Raw genomic sequence first — 19609 nt, forward strand, 5'->3', positions numbered from 1 at the left:
GGCAGAGGAAACCATGCAAGGCACCAACTTGCTCACCGGGAGCAATGTGGGGTTCAGAGTCTTGCCCAAGGACCCTTCGACATTAACTCAGGGGGAGCCCGGATTCGAAATGGGAACCCTTCGGGAACCCTTCGTGCTCTAATAACGGTTTCTCTACCCCTAAGCTATGCCGCCCCACAATTAATTGGGGGCGGTAATTGGGGACAGGTGGTTGGTCTGGTGGATAACACCACTTCTGGGACCTCATGAGAGTGGAGAGAGAGACATGCGTAGGGCTGTCACGATTATGACATTTTACATGACGATTAATTGTCACTCAAATAATTGTGATAAACGATTTAATTGCGTTTTTGTCATTGACAATTACATTTCTGTTTGGCTTTTAGGCTTTGAACTGAAGTTGGACATGGTAGATATGACACATAACCTAAATATACAAAGAAACCAGTAAGACTCCCTAATCGGGAGATAAGCGACCGTTGGTCGCTTATCTCCACAAATAGGCAAAAAAGAATCTCTTTCCAAAATCGTCCTGATGGTGGCGCTAGATGGGACAGATGCGTTAATACATGACTGTAGAGATACTGTGCGATTTGCATGATTTTAGGGCAAAAATTGTAGGAGCAGTGTCCAAAAATGTGTTTAAAAAAATCGGCCTGAAGGTGGCGCTAAATGGGACAGATCCATGTTGATGAGATGAGTGTAGACGTACTGTGTACCGATTTGCGTGATTTTAGGGCAAAATCTGTAGGAGCAGTGTCCAAAAATGTGTTTGAAAAAATCGGCCTGATGGTGGCGCTATATGGGACAGATCCATGTTGATGACATGAGTGTAGACATACTGTGTAGCGATTTGCGTGATTTTAGGGCAAAAATTGTAGGAGCAGTGTCCAAAAATGTGTTTTAGAAAATCGGCCTGAAGGTGGCACTATATGGGACAGATCCATGTTGATGAGATGAGTGTAGACATACTGTGTAGCGATTTGCGTGATTTAGGGCAAAAATTGTAGGAGCAGTGTCCAAAAATGTGTTTTAAAAAATCGGCCTGAAGGTGGCGCTATATGGGACAGATCCAAGTTGATGACATGAGTGTAGACATACTGTGTACCGATTTGCGTGATTTTAGGGCCAAAATTGTAGGAGCAGTGTCCAAGAATGTGTTTTGCAAGAATCGGCCTCATGGTGGCGCTAGAAGAGGGCCATGTGAGAAGTGAGGGGTGGGGTCTCCGCGCCGCCGAAGCGGACGAATAGGTACCGGCCCCGGCTCTCCCGGTCGCTCCTAGGCCGAGTTACGGCATTTTATGTGCGCTGCAGTGGAGGGGGTCCTCCACTGGGGGCGCCACCACTTTTGCATCCGTTCTTGAGCACCAGGTGTCGGTGGTCCCCAGGAATTCCCCGTGTGCAGCCCCGTTGGGGTGGTCATTTGGTCTTTTTTGCACATTTGGTCATTTTTTACACCTGGGGGTCCCCCAGGGATCTGGGGGTCCCTGGAGCTCCGGGGGTCCTTGGAGGTTGTAGTTTGGCAGGCAAGGAGTTTGTGTGGAAATTTTGGCATGGATCGGGCCAACGGTGGCGGAGATATGAGTAGGGGGAAAGTGTGACGTGTGACGTGTGACGAGTGACGTGACGGAGGGACAGACAGACAGACTGACTGACTGACTGACTGACTGACGGACTGACGGCCTGTGGAGGTTTGGATAGTATAGAAGTAACTGCGACCTACGGTCGCAATTACTGACATATTTGGCAACTTTATACTTAAAAAAGAACATTGATAGTGGAAATAGCTGATCTACAAGCTCACAACGCGTCATGATGCGACGCTGCTATTTCCACTATTTTTGACTTTTTAAAAAAAAATATGATTTCTTTTTTTTACATGGGAATGATTATGCGATTATGTCAAATAATTGCGATTAGACGATTATGTAGTAATTGTGACAGCCCTATACATGCATGAGTATGTGGAGTAAAAGTACAATAGTATTGACAATTGGAAATACTGAAGTATAGTGAAACAAGTAATACCTCAAAAGTTTACTTCAGTACTTGAGTAAATGTACAGTGTTACTTTACCCCACTGACTGTAGGTGCCATGGCTTTGGATTCAAGCTGCAGTGTGCTGAATCAACTGCAGCTGTCGGTTGTTTTTGGGAAACGTGTAAAGACACTGTTACAGTCAGGGGGACTGCCCATAAGTCAGACATCTCATTAGTCCAAAGCAGATCTTTCCCAAATGACCTCTCTGTGATGCATCACACAATCAGAAATATGTTTTGGTCCTTGGACCATTCAGTGCTTAGTAGTATTTTGAATTACATATTTTGTCACACAGGAACTATCTGAGAACTGGAGTGATCAACTTTTTTCATATCAGTGTGTGGCAAAATACTACTGTTGGTTTATAAAGCACTGAATGGTCCAAGGACTAAAACACATGCATCACAGACAGGTCATTTGACAAAGACCTGCTTTACAGTAAAAACTGAAAATGATATAAGCAGCATTCTTCCATACAACTGTGATACAACTCTTGGTTCTTTAAATCAAAGCCACTATAGGTTATACTATATGCCCCTATCTTTTCTTTTTTTTGTAATTTAGAGTCATTTATTGTACTGCACTATCTGTGACCTTTAACAGTTTGTTTAGTATTAAAATGTCAGCTTTTAATGTGCTTATTTTGCACTTTGTCTTAATGCTTTCTTGTAAGGCTCTTTGAATTGCCTTGTTTAAATGTTTAATTAACTACAAATCAACTTGCCTTGCAAGTTTATTTTCACCTATACTGTTCAAGAAGGCTTCACGAGGGAGATGCCATTCCTTTGTGTATGATTTCTCATTTTGCTCGTAAAGTCATGTCCACATGTGCCTATCATAGAGGTCCATCCCTCATGGGTCAATTTCTACACCTTTAGAGAGTTAAATTAACACCATTTGTCATAGAACAGCACTGTGATGTTATATCCCCTGGGACGAATATTTGGTAGTTTTTTTTCACAGCTGTGCGACACCTGACATAAAGCATTATAGCACCTCCCTTCTGTTTGATCTCTAAGCTCATCACTGATCCTACATCTTGATCCTGTAGCCTAGTCTTTAATAACGGTTGCCTGTGATATCATTGATCTATGGTCTACAGTTGTGCCTCTCTGTGCCAACTGAGAGACTTTAGTTTAGACACATATCTTAATATCTTAAAAGTAGAAAACGCTGCGCATTGTCATAGCAGTGATTGTGCTGACAATGAGTTGCTTTCTTACCCGTCGATCTGGGTGAAATGGGCTCTTCCCCCGCCCATCTCTCCCCCTCTCTCTCCCCCTCTCACTCTGCCTTTCTCCCCCCGTCAGTCTCTCAACCTCTCTCTATCCCTCATTCTCTCTCCTATTTCTGATATAGAGTCACTGATTAGTAACTACCGGTACTTTTTTTTACATTTTCTGAATTTTATCATTGAAGGAGGCAAATTCATTACAGGACATGTTGGATGTACGTTCAGAGGCTATTGCGGCATAGGAGGGTTTATTAACCTGCAAGCGTTGTCAGCTTGTAGATCGGCTATTTTCAGCAAAGAGGTTTGGTGTAGAGGGGAAAAAGAGCAGACTAAATACAGAGTGAAAGGTCAAGTTTATTAATTATTGAAGATTCAAGTGGTTAAACATATGAAAACACAAATGGTCATGAATCCAAAATACTCTGATGATTGTGCTGTCGAACAATGAAACTATATGGAATCTATGAAAAGGTAGTGGGGGTCCCTGCTTCATCTCTCTCTCAACTAAGGGGTCCTTGGCCTGAAAACGTTGAAGACCCCTAGGCACACCTAGGGAATGAGCACAGACGCAGACATAACGTGTGCCCGTGCATGAACGTACGTACGCTTGGTCCTCTGTGCGTGGCTTCACTGCCGCCTCTCGAGAGTTCTCAGCCGCTTTCCTTTTATAGCTTCTCTGAGACGTGCGTGTGTGCTGTTTGTGCGCGTGTTTGCGTGTGTGTGTGTGCGTGCGTTTGTGTGTGTGTTGCAGGGGGTGGTGGTGTTATGGGGGCTATGTGAAAGAGTGGCCCACTTATACAAACATGGCTGCGTGATAGGTGCGGTGTGAATTGGTTATAATGTGCCTGACCCCACCCTCAGTGGTGTACTACTAAGTAAGTACATTTACTTAAGTAATGTAATTAAGTACAATTTTGAGCTATTTGTAATTTACTTGAGTATTTCCAATTTCCAATACTTTTAATTCTACTCCACTATACATCTCCGATCCAAATATTGTACTTTTACCCCACTACATTTATTTGACAACTTTAGTTACTAGTTACTTGATATAAATTATAATATTATAAAACATACATAAACCACTTTTAGCCCTATTTTATAGCATGGCTATTCAAAAATAGCCGGTCTACAAGCTCACAACGTAAGCTTGTACAAGAGCTTATAGATCTGCTATTTTCAAACATTTTGATGCCAGCACTTTCATACTTTTACTCAAGAGTACATTTTGAATTCTGGACTTTTACTTGTAACAGAATCCACATTGCAGTATCGATACTTTTACTTAAGTAAAGAATGTGAGTACTTTTTCCACCACTGCCCCACCCTTGGTGTGGGATGCAAGTGGGATCTGAAGGGTGTGTGTGTTTGGGGGGGGGGGGGGGTGTCGGAGGGGTGGAGTGTCAGAGAGACAGGGGAGAGCCCAGCTCTTCCTTTCACTCTCTCTTACACTGTGAGAGGTGCTGGACACACAGGCTGTCCTCCAGCGCACACACACACACACACACACACTCGTGCACAGACTCTAGAGAGAGCTTGAGGTAGAGAGACAGAGAGGAGAGGTGTAGCGTGGAGAGAGAGAGAGAGAGAGAGAGGAAGACACGTAGCCGGGATACGAGGAAGCACCGAGAAGAACGAAAAGGGAGGTGGAGGTGTGCGTGTGTGGAAAGGGGGGGCGAGAGAGGTAGAAGGACATAACGGACTGAAGAGAGAGAGAGAGAGGGAGATCACAGGGATTGTTCTTGTTTCTCCTGAGGAGCTGCGAATAATCGCCAGCGCAGGATGGCGGAAGGAGGAGAGGGAGAGGAGGAGATTCAGTTCCTGAGAACGGTGAGTCCAGATTACTTTTTATTCTGTGTGTGTGTGTGTGTGTGTGTGTGTGTGTGTGTGTGTGTGTGTGTGTGTGTGTGTGTGTGTGTGTGTGTGTGTGTGTGTGTGTGTGTGTGTGTGTGTGTGTGTGTGTGTGTGTGTGTGTGTGTGTGTGTGTGTGTGTGTGTGTGTGTGTGTAACGTGTGTGTAACGTGTGTGTAACGTGTGTGTGCGTGCGTGCGTGTGTTGGGGGGTGGGGGTAACCTGTCCTAAGCCACTGCTCCTGGGATGTTTGGGGGGGTGGGGTGGGGGGGGGGGGGGTGATTAGAGGGGTTTTGGGGTAATGTTTGTATCAGAGTTATGGATGGGGAAATGATGAATCGATGGAGGCAGTGATTTATTCCCTAGAATTAGAACCGGTCCATCGGTTCATTTTTGATTGCCTGTGTGTATTATATTATCATGGTTATTATTAATTCTCTCTAGTCTGGTGTTGCTGCCCTAAAAGCAACTTGAGCAGCTCTGTACAGTAACTTCATTACTCCCTATAGTTCTTCTCTCTTATCTTCTCTCTCTTCTTTCTCTCTCTCTCTCTCTACGCCTTCATTTTTGTCACTTTTGCTATTCTGGCCGTGCTGATATTTAAGTCAGTCTGCACTTGCAGTTCTCCAAGCCAAGCTCCCGGTGGTTCTGTATATATAGTGGACTATTTTTGCCCGGCGTGCCCCGAATGTGCTGTGACCCGCTTTATCAGCGCTCCGCTCCCCTTAAACTCGGTAATTGATCCCTTTTTTAATCTCTCTGAGAGTGGCGGGGACGCTGTTAAGAGAGCTTTTAGTCCGGAGATGTGACAGCGCTAATGTTGGGATCCTCTCAGAATTTTCACCTCGGGGTCTCTGGGCCTTAACCTAATTTACACCACTTTTTCTAGAATGTTCGGAGTCGGTTGGTGACAGTGTGTGCGTGCGCGCGTGTGTGTGCATGCGTTTGTGTGTGCATGCGTTTGTGTGTGTGTGTGTGTGTGTGTGTGTGTGTGTGTGTGTGTGTGGGGTGGGGGGGTACTGTAGATAGACAGGGGCTGGTGCATCTGTTAGCATTATCTATTTTTACCTCGGGAAAGGAGAGCCTGTCGATGTGGGGTGGGTGGGTGAGAAGACGGTGCTACCAAGGGCCCTGTGGACTGGACTGGGGGTGTGGGGGGGTGTGGGGGGGGGGGACAGCTGTCCAGGGCCTGCATGCTGAGGGGCCGCAAGCAGTGATTGACGCACAACTCTCAAAGAGCAAGACACGATGTCTGAAGAAGTCGTGCATGCAATGCATGGCTCTTTTAGGGAAGCTAATGGAAAACTCCAGGCTGAAACAGAGATAGACAGGGATGGAGATGGAGAGAGAGAAAGAGAGAGAGAGAGAGAGAGATGGGCAGAGGAAGATTGATAGAGAAGTGAGCAGGCACGTGCACACACAGACATCAAAGGGGGCTTGAGCCCCTGGCCTTTTACCCGTCTGTAAAAAGCACCCTCTCCAGACCATGAACTAGTTTTTACTATGGTGAAAGAAATTGATTATGTTTAGTTCAGTGTGGTAGCACGCACCAAAAATAGCCGACCTCCAAGCTCACAACGCGTTGCGCTGTGAGCTTGGAGGTCTGCTATGTTCGATACAGTATTTTCACCAAAAGGCCCTTGTCATACATTTCAGCCCCTGCCTCTCTAACATTCTCTGCACGTCCCTGGAAGTGAGGATGCAAAAGTGAGAAATATCCCGAACGCTTGCAGTGGGGCAGGGGCGATGCACAGCCTAAAGGCTTGATCATACTTAGACCTATCAGCGACATGTCGCGACGACGCGACGCGTTGTCAGCTTGTCGATCCGCTATTTCTGGTGCACGGCGCGCCAATGCAATCATGGGGTATAAATCAGGACATTACGCCCCTTTGTATCACACTCTTACAATAATGTGCTGCGGTTGATCGCCCAATTAACACACCGAAAGTGGCTATCTGTCTGTGTAATAATAATAGACCTGTACTACAACAGAACCCCACCCCGGGCTAATGACGGACAGGATTTCTAATTTCCTCTTAAGCCTGTACTGACTGGGCTTAGGCCACGATAATCACAACTGTGTCTCTATCTATCACACAAGCAAGAATCAATGTTGTTGTTGTCAGGGACGTGCATAGAATGTTAGTGAGGCAGGGGCTGACATTTTTAAAAGGGCTTTTGGTGAGAATATTGAAAATAGCAGACCTCCAAGCTCACAACACGTCGCGCTGCGACGCGTTGTGAGCTTGGAGGTCGGCTATTTTCGGTGCTTGATACCACACTGAGCACTAAGCATAATCAAGTCAATACTGGAGATGTGACTTACAGCATGGATTTCTACACAGTGAGGGCAATTCTTTCAACATAAGGTGCTGCATTCAAGTTCAGGAGAGTTTGGACAAGGAAATGATCTTGAATGCTGCCTTCAGGTACGGCATGGAAAGAAGGCATTTGCATTTCTTTCACCAGAGTAAAAACTGCATTCATGGTCTGGAGAGGGCACTTTTTACAGACAGGTAAAAGGGCAGGGGCTCAAGCCCTCTTTGGTGTCTATGTGTGCACGTGCCTGGTTGTTGTTGTTGTTGTGTGTGTTTGTAGGCCCGTGCTCTGGGATTCTGCCTGTGTCAAAAGGGGAAACAAGAGAGACGTCAGTGCATCATTCATTGGAAGCTGATGATGACGAGCAGTAATAATAGTAATGACGCTCAGATGTTTCCCTGTGTGTCTTTCCCCTCGGATTTGTGTCAAACATGTCTGCAATTCAATCAGTATTAATATGAATTACTAATAAAGAATTGGTATCAAAATGTACTTAAAGTACCAAAAGTAGAAAGTACTCATTATGCAGAATGTATCATTTCAAATTTTCAAATATAATAAAATACAAATGTGTAAAGATCTTTTGAAAATAGTAGATCTACAATATCTGATATTTTCAAACGGCCAAAAGTATATAGGGTTAATGTTTTGTAATAATAATCAAAATCTACAAAGTAACTAATCACTAAAGTTTTCAAATAATTATAGAGGAGTAAAAGTATAATATTTGTCTCTGAGATGTTATGAAGTAGTGTGAATGCAATGTGTCTGCAATGTGAAAATACCCCGTAAAGTATAAAATACCTCAGAATTGTACTTGAGTAAAGTACTTGAGTACATTTACTTAGTTACTTTGCAAAAAAACTCTTGTTGTGACTTCTAAAACGAAGCAGGGCATTAATTTACGAAAAAAGGTAAAAACGTTGAAAGATGGACATACAAGGTTTCTGCCCGACAGCAGAATAAATATACAGAGTAGAATCATGCATTATTAATAATAATAGAAATGGAAAAGCATTTCATACTGATCAATTCTATGTCTGGAATGTGCACTGTGATCATATGAAATGACTGTCTGTTCCTAGAGTAGAGGACTAGCAGCATTATTGCCGTATTTCCCAACCTCCAGGCAAGCAGGGCAGCGTGTGTGTGTGTGTGTGTGTGTGTGTGTGTGTGTGTGTGTGTGTGTGTGTGTGTGTGTGTGTGTGTGTGTGTGTGTGTGTGTGTGTGTGTGTGTGTGTGTGTGTGTGTGTGTGTGTGTGTGTGTGTGTGTGTGTGTGTGTGTGTGTGTGTGTGTGTGTGTGTGTGTGTGTGTGTGTGTGTGTGTGTGGGGACATTTTTCTTGGGTTCGTCTGTCAGCCTTTTCCGTGTACTGACATTTTATTAGCAGCAGCAGCAGCAGCAAAGGATCCTGTTAACTCTGTTAGATCAGTGGTTCTCAACCTGACCCCAAAATTATTTGGGGGGGGGGGGGGGGTCCCCAGATGATTACCGTAATGTGCAACATTGTTTTCTCACTCAACAGTAAACAAACCAACATACAGTATAAGTGTATAAAGGGTATCTGCACATTTTTAAAGTGACAATTTAAGGACTTTTAAGACCATTTTAATACCTCTGAAATAAAAACATAAACATTGGCCATATTGTCAAATATTCAAGGCAGAAATTTTGAAAATAATCCATCTACATGCTCACAACGCCTCGCGTTCACAATAGAACCCAACCGTGTTATACAAAATGTAATGCCTCAACTGTGCTCATCACGGTGGGGGGTCCCCAGTTAAAATATGAATATTTTGGGGGTCGCGGCCTGAAAAGGTCGAGAACCACTGTGTTAGATGGACGCCAATTCCCCCATAGCAGACATGAAAATTGGGCAACTGGCGAAAGGGCAAAACACCAGTTTTCAGCGATCTCTTTTTCACATACCAAATGGAGCTTATAGTCTGTAACTGGCTGCTCCTGTTATTGTTTCAGGCTTAATTGTGTTTTTCCGGTCCGTAGCAGGGCAGGCCCCTGACTGAGCTCTGCTGCTAGCGCTGTGGCTGGTGGTTATTCCAACCTGCCTCCAGCTGTCATGCTCACCATCTGTTACACCTGCCTCTTATTCAAACAAGGGAGGTAGAGCTGGGCCAGGGGTTCTCTCACAAACTTTGTTGGAGCTGTCTTGACCATTAGCATATTTCTAGCAATCCTCAAGGCCCACCCACCCCACCTCCCCACAACTATATATACACACACAGTACTTAGTAGGCTATATAAGAATGCATAACAGTCTGTTAACGTTTCAACCATATTTAACATTGCTGATCTAAAGGCCAGATTCATACTTGTCGTGCCCTGTGTTGCACAGCGGAAGCGGCAGATCTACAAGCTCACAACGTTGTCGTGAGCTTGTAGATCAGCAATTTTCAGTGGGCACTGGGCACAACTATCAAGTCCTTAACTGTTATTTCATTGCCAGCTTTTTTCCCCACACTACTAGTGTTCAATATTTGTCTTAACCATTCTCACAACGCATTGCAACGTGACACGTTGTGGGCCTGTAGATTGGCTGTTTTGGCGAAGAGATTTGATGTAAAAAAGAGGTCCAAGTACAGAGCTGACTCGGGTCCAGTTGATCGAGTATAAGAGGGTTTAAGTGGTTAAGTTAGATGGACTGGTTGAGAAACGTGATCTAGGCGTATGATAAAATGCACAGTCGCACATATGACAATTTTGACCAAGCACTAGACGGAGGCGTTCTGTTGGCCCACGGCACTCTGAATGACTCTGCAAACCTTGCACTTTAACGCCCCCCTCATGTACGCACGCGTTGCGTGGGCATACCCTGCAGTCTGTCTGTGCCCTGCGGTCTGTCTGTCTGTCTGTTTGTGAGCCCACGTTGTTTGTTTCGCTTGCGTTACCAAAAGCCAAAAGCTGTGTGTGTGTGTGTGTGTGTGTGTGTGCGTGCGGGGGATGGGTAACCCAAAGACGATGCCAACTGCGAGGTTGCGTAAAAGCTGTGTCATTGTTTCACAATGCTTTTTAAGTGCCGTGAATCCAGAGAGAAGCGCGGGGGTGTTCAGGTTCCATCCTATAACAGCACTTTCTTTTTATAGTTTGCCACTAGAAGTGTGTGCACGCACTCTGGAGAGAGAGAGAGAGAGAGAGAGAGAGAGAGAGAGAGAGAGAGAGAGAGAGAGAAGAGACAGAGAGAGAGGAGAGTCAGTGTCCTACTTGCTTGCATCCATCGGGAGCATTGTGCATGCATGTCTGTGTGCGTGCGTGCTGTACAGTATGTCTGTGTATGTGTTTGAGATTAAATCCATGTAGCTCAAGAGAACACGACCGCAGCCAGCAGTGACTTTTGAGCCGCATGTCGACAACCCTGGCCCTGGTTGTTGAACCCGTGTGTTGTTGTTTTTTTGTCACTATTGTTACTGTCCAGGCCGCTATGGGGACAGCTTGTTGTTTGGTATAAATAATAGGATTGGCTGTTGTCTCTCTGTATACACACAAGCCAACTGTCGGCTGTGTGAATGGGGATTGATTACATAATAGAAAGGTTTTCCTGAGCAAAAAAACAAGAAGAAAACATTAAAGTTATTGCATAGTAATACTGTATAGTAAAGTATAGTACAGCATTGAAAAGAGCATGGTAAAGTATTATAGTACATCTATAACAGCACAGTAGGCACTTTAGTAAGTATGCTTAAGGATAGCAAATAATGAAGTTGTACAATGTGGTGAATCTATCTAATCAAACTATTCTTTTATCTCAAGAACGAATATATATATAATCTCTCTGTCTCCCCTCCCCCCTCACAAACACACACACGCACAGACACACAATCGATACACAATTGTCTTGCTTTATCGTCAGGGCATTGTTTGTGTGCGATTGGGGTGGAGGGTGTAATTGATGCAGTAGAGAGTAGATGAATCTGGTGCACAGACACTTTCTGATGATGTGAAGAAATGCAGACACCTCTCTTTCTTTTACTTTCCCTCCGTCTGTCTCTCTCTCTCCCTTACACCCTTTTGTTTCTCTGTCTGTCTGTCTCTCTCTCTCTCATAGGCTCACAAACACACACACACACACACACACACACACACACACACACACACACACACACACACACACACGTTTTTTATCACTATACTTGTGAGGACATCAACATTTTTGGACAGCGATTTTATGAATGCAATTTTTACGATATTTTAACATTTTTCACCCGAAGCCTAAAGCCGATCTACAAGCTCACAACTTGTGACCCTAAGACAACCTTTAAACAACTCTTGTGAAGAACTGGAAAATTTCCCCCACAAACTACAGTATATACGCCTGAAAATTAAGGCCCGACCCGAACTGGGCCCTAACTGGACTGGCCCGACTAATTTGCATACATCTTAGGCTTGGCCGGCCCAAAAAACACTGGGTCTGGTCGGGTAGGGTCGGGTTCGGGCAGAATGTGAGAACTCAACAGCATGTCAGATAGGGAAATTCAGACATCCTATAACTCATACAGGCATACAGTAAGGTTACAGTAAAAATACAGTAAAAAACTAAACATCAATAGACTCAAATAGAGCCAAAGTCGTGTGGCGCTGCGTGCCAGACAGACTGTGTCCAGCAGGGTGTTGGTACACTCACAGGACCTGGCGGGGGCTTTTAGGGCGGAGTAGGGAGAGATGACAGCACATGACAGCAGGTTGTGGAGGGGTGCAAAGAAAAGCCCACGGCTTTAGAAGTGCTGAGCCAAGGAGATGAACACGTCTACACACACACACACACACACACACACACACACACACACACACACACACACACACACACACACACACACACACCTGTTGGCCTGCCCTCAGCTGACTGCCACTGTGCCCCCGGACACCACAGCAGTTTAACACAATAAACAGGTGGTCCCTTAGGTACACAAGACGGGGGTAAGAGAGGGGTGGTCCTCTCATCACTCCAGGGGTGCAACAGTTAACTGAAGCAATTGATTTAATTGATTGTTTAAATGATAAGTGACGCGCTATGAGCTTGTATATCTGTTATTTTCAAGCGGTTCAAACCTAAAATGAAACGGATGCTTTCCCGGTCTTAATGGGCTAAAGAAAGTTAAGTACCAATAGATTAGCTTGAACCAATAGATTAACTAGGAATGTCATTAGTTGAGGACAACCCTGCAGAAAGAGAGCAGTGGGAAGGAGTGAGACATATCTCTCCCTCCTGTTGGGACACTATGCATTGGGCTCATGAAGATACCGGTACATTAGAAATACAGTTCTCTTTATTACTTGTGCCAGTAGAGCACGAAAGTATTGCGTTCGGCCAGCATTTCCGGCAATGTCATCATTAAGAGCCAATGAAGGACCAGCATTCCTGGTTATGCCAGTGGTGAGCGCACCTCATGGTTGTGCTCTGCTGGGTGTCAGACCCCCAGCAGGTATTTGGTGCACGGCGGCTATTTGTCCCCGGGCAATTATTTGGAAACATACAGCATTATCGTAAAAATATATTTTTTGAGTAGGCAATTCATTTGACCCCTTTTTTCTCCCGAGTTTGTGTCAATTAATTCCTCCCACTGCTTGCCACAGCTGTTGTTGTACCTTAATGGCTCACCTGTTCTCAACCTTTTCAGGCTGTGTGACCCCCAAAATATTCATATTTGACAATTTAGCCGATGTTTACCAGTTTGAATAGTACAGTTTGTTGATTACCTTTGACGCAGTAATGGTCTTCTTCTTTTATTCTTTTTTAGGGAGATATTAAACAGGTCTTCCTTGAGTTGTGGTAAACTGTGGGCAGGTACTTTATCCCCTACGCCACACAATCACTCTCTTTCTTTCTTCTGAATCTTCATGATAGTTCATAATGGTTCAGTGTGGCTGCCTGAAGCGACAGCACACGTTTAATGTTTGGCAGGCTGGAACGTGCAAGACAATTATGCCTGTGTCTACAATCACACAGCAAAATCCAGAGCGCAGTAATTTCAGTTTGAGAATATAAAAATTGACGCGTAAGGGTTTCTCTGAGTTAAATGAACAACCTGGATTTAAGTCTGTTTACAGTAGGATCTGCATAATTTAGAATTCGACTCTCGACAGCCTGAAGCGAGTGCTCAGTACAGTAGTAAAATATGACTCATGAGAGTCTGGAAATAAAAAGCGATTTTGACTAATGAATATTGGAATTGCTGAAATGCAATGATCATGTTGGGAACTTGTGATCACTTTATAGGAACCAATGGTTTAGGGTTTGACTACCTATGAGGGCGGATTCTGCCAATGCATTTCAATGGGAATGTAGTGGTTTGCTGCCATTTGTGGATCTCTGCAAAAACAAAAAACAAAAAAAAACGCTCCATTCCCATTGAGACTGATTTTTTATTAAGACCGTGAACGCATTATTACGCATTATTACTTTAACCATTATTTTATGCTTTAGCTATTGAAAAATAGCAGATATACAAGCTCACAACGCGTTGCGAGCTTGTAGATCTGCTATTTTTGAAAAATCTTGAACATTTTGTGCAAGTCTTTGAATATTTTTGTATCATATTATGTATCAGGGACCCCCTCGGGAGCAAATATTTGAGTTACAAATGTTTGCTTTTAAAAAAATATATTTGAAGATTTGCACATATTTTTTTCACGACTTTTCAAAAATAGCAGACTTGCAGATCTCCTTGTATATCTGCTATGTTTCAATAGCTAAAGTATAAAATAATTCCGGGTCTAAATGGGTATAGATTATTGAAATCTCTTGGTGTTTGGTAGAAAGAAAAAAAAAATAACTGCGAGGCGTTGTGAGCTTGTAGATCTGCTATTTTTGGCTAAGAGCTTTGGAGGGGGAAAAGAGCAGACTAAGTACAGTGAAAGGTCAAGTTTATTAAGTATTTACGGTTCAAGTGGTTAAATATCTGAAAACCCACATTAACATGAATCCAAAATACACTGATGATTGTGCTGTCAAACGATGAAACTACCGTATATGGAATCTATGATAAGGTTGTGGGGGTCCCTGCTTCATCTCTCTCTCAACTAAGGGGTCCTTGGCCTGAAAACGTTGAAGACCCCTGTTGTAGACGGACAGCTTCTATACAACCCCCGGTGGTCTGCCCTCCTGGGCTCCATGCGTGGCTTTGAACTTGCTGAGACGGACGTGGCATTTCAGTGTTATATAAATATATCATATAAATAAGATGCGAGCAGTCCTGGCGACCTTATAAATAAAGACAGAGTACTGCACCAGGGGGGAGAGAATATGCAGAGTCTGTGCAGTGATCAAGGCTCAACAGGCCTTCCTGGAATACTGTTTTGACAAGTGACGTGTCCTTAGTTTTAACCCATTAAGACCTTCTAAATCAGTACTTCTCACACCCTGCACCGCCTACAGGCCAATATTTGGGGAGAATTTGTAAACATTTTGTGATTATGAGAAGTAGAGACAGATCTGAAGGTGGAAAAGTAGATGGTCAGCGAGGCAGAAGCATTATGGATTTTTGTATTATGTTTTTTAGGCAATTGAACAACTGCTGGACGCGGAATTACTAGAATTGCGAGCAGGTGCACAGACACACTATTTGGCTGGTAGGCATTCTGATTAGGTAGTGAGATTTTTACTGAAAAGTATACATGGGCCCAGTGGTGGACAAAGTAAGGTAGTTTCGAGCTTGCAGAAAATACTTTTGTGTGACTCTGTAGTGTGGTATGATCAAGTAGGGCATAATCAGTGGTTTTCAAACTTTTTTGTCTCAGGTCAGCCCTGCAAATAACTTATTCATCCTAGGCACCCCTGAATTACATTTATACTTTATAGAAACTTCACATTTATGTCATATTACGGTACGTAAATATGTAAATCTTTCCCCCCAAGATACAGCAGTATGTCACAACTTAGGAAAACTTAGAATATCCGTTTCCATTAGGACAGATTGAAAAGAACTTTCTACTTGACGTTTAACCACAGCATCCCTATTGTGAGGGGGAAAAGCCGATCTACAAGCTCAAACCGTGTCACAACGAGGCACACCTGGACTTGTGCCACAGCGGCACCCACAATGAAAAAAATAAATTAAAAAAACACAAAAAGTTACAATATTCTTCCCGATAGCAACGACATTAAATTGCGGCTACTGTCCAGCTCTGCTTATTGGTCAGTGGTCATGTCTGGTCCTGTTGCAGAGAGTCTATGTTGGCCCATAGCAAGAGAGGGCTCCGACTATCTGCTGGTCAGCAGAAGCAGGGAATGTGAGAGTAACAGGTGCAACCCCTTAAAATAGAAGGAGAGGAGTTGTTGGGGAGGGGGTGGGTGAGGGGGGGGGGGGGGGCAGTGGAGGAAGAAAGAAGGAAAGAGGGAAGGAGGAAGAATAAATGGAAAGCAGAGTAAGCAAAATCACGAGGTGTGAATCTTCTCAACTGGAAAACTTTAAAGGAAAAAAAAAAGACAAAAGGATTGACAAGTCAAGTTGCTCACGCATATAGAGGATTTCCCACCATGCAACAGCACCCCCCCATGTCTTTCTATTCTATTATTCTGTGGTGTGAGAATGAGCCAGACATCGAGAAAGAGAAGTTAAGGGAAGATGCAGGGAATAAGAAGAGACAGCTTGAGATTGCGTTTGTGCTGTTCAGAGCCTCAACTAGAGTGCATAAACACACACATGCACGTCGTATGCAGTAGTCGCGAGCCCCCCGGCCCCTGGTTTGCCCCTGAGTAAGACACTTAACTCCCAACTGCTCCCTGATTGCTGTGCTAATAGCTCACTGCTCCTAATCATTAAGTTGGGTAAATGCATGTACAGTATGTGCAAATTTATACCGTTTCTAAAAATACTCCAAAGGAGTGGGGTAGTCTTTTTAAATATTACTATTGTTTGGTGCTCACAAGTAAAGTAAAACTTGTACGCGCGCACACACACACACACACACACACACACACACACACACACACACACACACACACACACACACACACACACACACACACAGACAGACATTTTATTCGATGGGTGAATGGATGTAATGGACGGACGGACGGACGGACGGACGGACAGATGGACGGACGGACGGACGGACGGACGGACGGACGGACGGACGGACGGACGGACGGACGGTTGAATTAGAGGTTCCAAGCGGGTTTCACACCATGACCATGAATGAATGTGACCATGCATACCAAGGAATAGGACAGGATGTAGGCCTAATACACATTTATTTTCGTGTCAGATCATGACTTGTCTGAACGGACTGGTTGGTTGGAAAATGGAAGGTTGACTCCCACTTCCTATGCCTGAAATGTCAACAGCTTAGCTTAGGCTTTTCTTTTTGAGCCAAACGCGAATTAAAATAAAAGCCTGGGTACTGAGGCCAATCATGACCTATAATAGGGCATCCTGCTGGTTGAGAAACACTGACTTTTAAAGATCAGGAAATACTATACTGTATACTGTGCTTATGTGTTTCTTTCAGTATTATTTCACGCATGTAGCTGGAATAGAATCTATTCAAATTCCACATTGATGCTTCCAACTGAAAAGACGTTTATCTCTAAAAGACCTAATTTTCATCTCTTATAGAGTGATAGACACACAGTATATAGGATAATTGATATGACATAATCCCACGAGTGACAAGTCAAAGGTTAATATCATATTGCACAGTCCTTATATTGCGCTGACCTACTGTTACACTTAATTAAGTAGGCTTATTGAGTACGGCACAAATTCGTTTTTAAACCTTCTCTGTTTTCACTTTAAAGGTGTCAGCTTCCCATTGCAATACGTGTGAGTGGTTCTCTTCACGTGGGCCATTAGCAGCATGTTTTTGTGTCCAGGAATGTGTTGGTTGATGAATTTACTAATTATCTTTTGAGGCAGTTTAAAGGAGGACTGAACAGATCGATTATGACACTGCGTGCGTGCAAAATAAGCTGTCTTGGTTTTGCGCCATTAGTTTGTTAGAACACATTTTCTTCCGTATAATGAGCAATGAAAGGCTACTCCACAAAAACTGGCACTTCAGAATAATCCTTGATAACATTGATTGGCTCAGACGTAAATCAAAATACTCTCACAGGTCATGGTGATAAAAAGCCAGCTTTGGGACAGTTGATTAAACTTTTGCAGATGTCTTGTCCAGTCTCAATGGAGAAGGAAGGCACTGGAGAAAGCATTTATTTTCCTCTTTTCTTTTTATATATTTTTGGGCCGTTTTTGCCTTAATTGATAGATTTGCAGTAGACTGACAGGACATGGGGAAAGAGATGGGAGGGGTGACACGCAGCAAAGGCTGTTGGGATCGGGATTCGCTGGATTACCAGCCTAGGTGCCCAGGCATGATGCCAGGTCATGACCTGATGAACATGTCAGATGCCTGCCTTCTTCATACCTACCAGTCTCCGCTCCTGTGATGCACCGTACCAGCCTGAATTTGGCTTGAGGCAGGGTGGAACGCCTATGCTCTTGTACAGTCTCCTCGTAGAGCTTTTCAATTTGAGTGGTAACCTTTTTCACAGGATCATGTATTCCATGTACCCACCTTTGTGATTAGCGCTGTGGGCAGCTCTTGTGAGGTCTGATTACGCATCTCTGTTGGATGCTTCATCTTCAAATGTGTGTGCAATGGTTGTTGATTTGTGGCATAGGCCAACTTGGTGTCGCACAGCTTGCATATGACCTTCTCATACAGTACGTGCAAAATCATTCCATCTTTGTAATGCTGTGTATTGCCCTCTTGTGTGAACGTGAGAGAGAGAGAGAGAGAGAGAGAGAGAGAGAGAGAGAGAGAGAGAGAAATGATCTGTCTGATTTGCAGTGATAATGATGATTACATCTTCTTTTTTTTACCAGCCCCAGATGTCCAGAGGGAATTACAGTTTCTGGCCTCATCCATGATAGAAAATGGCCAAAAGCAGGCCTAACACGACCGTCCGTGTGTATTATATAACCAGTGGTGTTGTAGTGGTTTTGATTTGGTGCCCTTGGTTGCCACAATTGGATTTTTGCTCAGGGCAGACCTGTGCGGTCAAGTACTGTAGATTAGACCAGAGAGGTCAGTGTAATTAAATGTCACAGGTTCCGTCCCCACTATAGCCAATATTGTGTCCATCTTGTATCCTTGAACAAGATGCTACAGCAGTCACAGTCACAGACTTTTTGTCTCATTGATTGTAGTGTCTAGAATGATCAAGGTTCGAGGTTGTGCTTATATTGTTGCATCTTATGTATAAGGGTATAAGAGTAAACAGTATTCTTTTGGGGGGCTTCCTTCAGACAAATGCGCCTCATCCTTGTTGAGTCATTGTCTTGTGTCACATGTTTTTAGTTTGGTGGCTAAGATGTTCTTGTATGTTCTGTACGTATTTAAAACACCCAATAATGGGTTTTGAACGCTACCTTACCCTTAAACTACTTAAACCTATACCTCGTTGTGAGATTGTAGATCTGCTATTTCCACTATTTTTGTAATTTTTTTTAAATATATGAAATGTTTTCAACATGGAAACGATTATGACGATTATGACAAAATAATTGCGATTAGACGATTGTGTTATAATTGTGACAGGCCTATACATAGGGCTTGTGCGGTTCACTGAGAAAGTGTAAAGATGGATGGACCCACATGGAACCTACTCCAGAGAAGGAAATCTCCCCTCCTCCCCCCTTGCGTGTTCTCCATCAGCCCATCTGTCTCCTCCGCCCACACGGCGGACAAGGTGCTTTCCCTCGGCTTTGTCTGCGTCTGCTGTGCTGGTCTGATCGATGTCCCAGACAGGGAGGGTTGGCCCGCATCAGCAACACTCTGATCACCGTGGCATCAGGCCAAAGGTCAGGGGCTTTACCCTGTGAAGTCCTGAGTGGTAATTACTTGCGCCAGCAGAGCGCGCAAGTACCGCGTTCGGCTGCGTATGTATGTAGGTAGCTGTGTGTGTTTAAGCCCGTAGCCTAATCAGAGACCAGCATATCTGGCAACGTCATCATTAACTGCCAATGAGGGACCAGCATTCCGGGTGATGCCAGTGGTGATGTCACTGGCATCGCCAGGGGTGAGCCTACTTGAGCTGGCGCACAAGTAGGCTATACATGGCCTACTTGTACACAAGGGGAAAGTTGGCACCTCGACAGAGTGCAGTTGCAGTTTAACTCTGTCATGAACACAAAGCATATG

General features: G+C 44.0%; 1 protein-coding gene across 1 annotated transcript in view; it reads left to right on the forward strand.

The window, feature by feature from the left end:
- Positions 1-5056: 5056 nt before the first annotated feature.
- Positions 5057-19609, forward strand: part of ryr1b (ryanodine receptor 1b (skeletal)) — a gene marked incomplete at both ends in the record, with an annotated part of 160502 nt that continues 145949 nt past the window's right edge. The window contains one exon of the mRNA XM_080730859.1: positions 5057-5104. Coding sequence (XP_080586985.1) covers positions 5057-5104 — 48 coding nt within the window. The remainder of the gene's footprint in view (positions 5105-19609) is intronic.

Source organism: Nannobrachium achirus, assembly GCF_963921795.1.
Source record: "Nannobrachium achirus genome assembly, chromosome: 8".
Classification (NCBI taxonomy): domain Eukaryota; kingdom Metazoa; phylum Chordata; class Actinopteri; order Myctophiformes; family Myctophidae; genus Nannobrachium; species Nannobrachium achirus.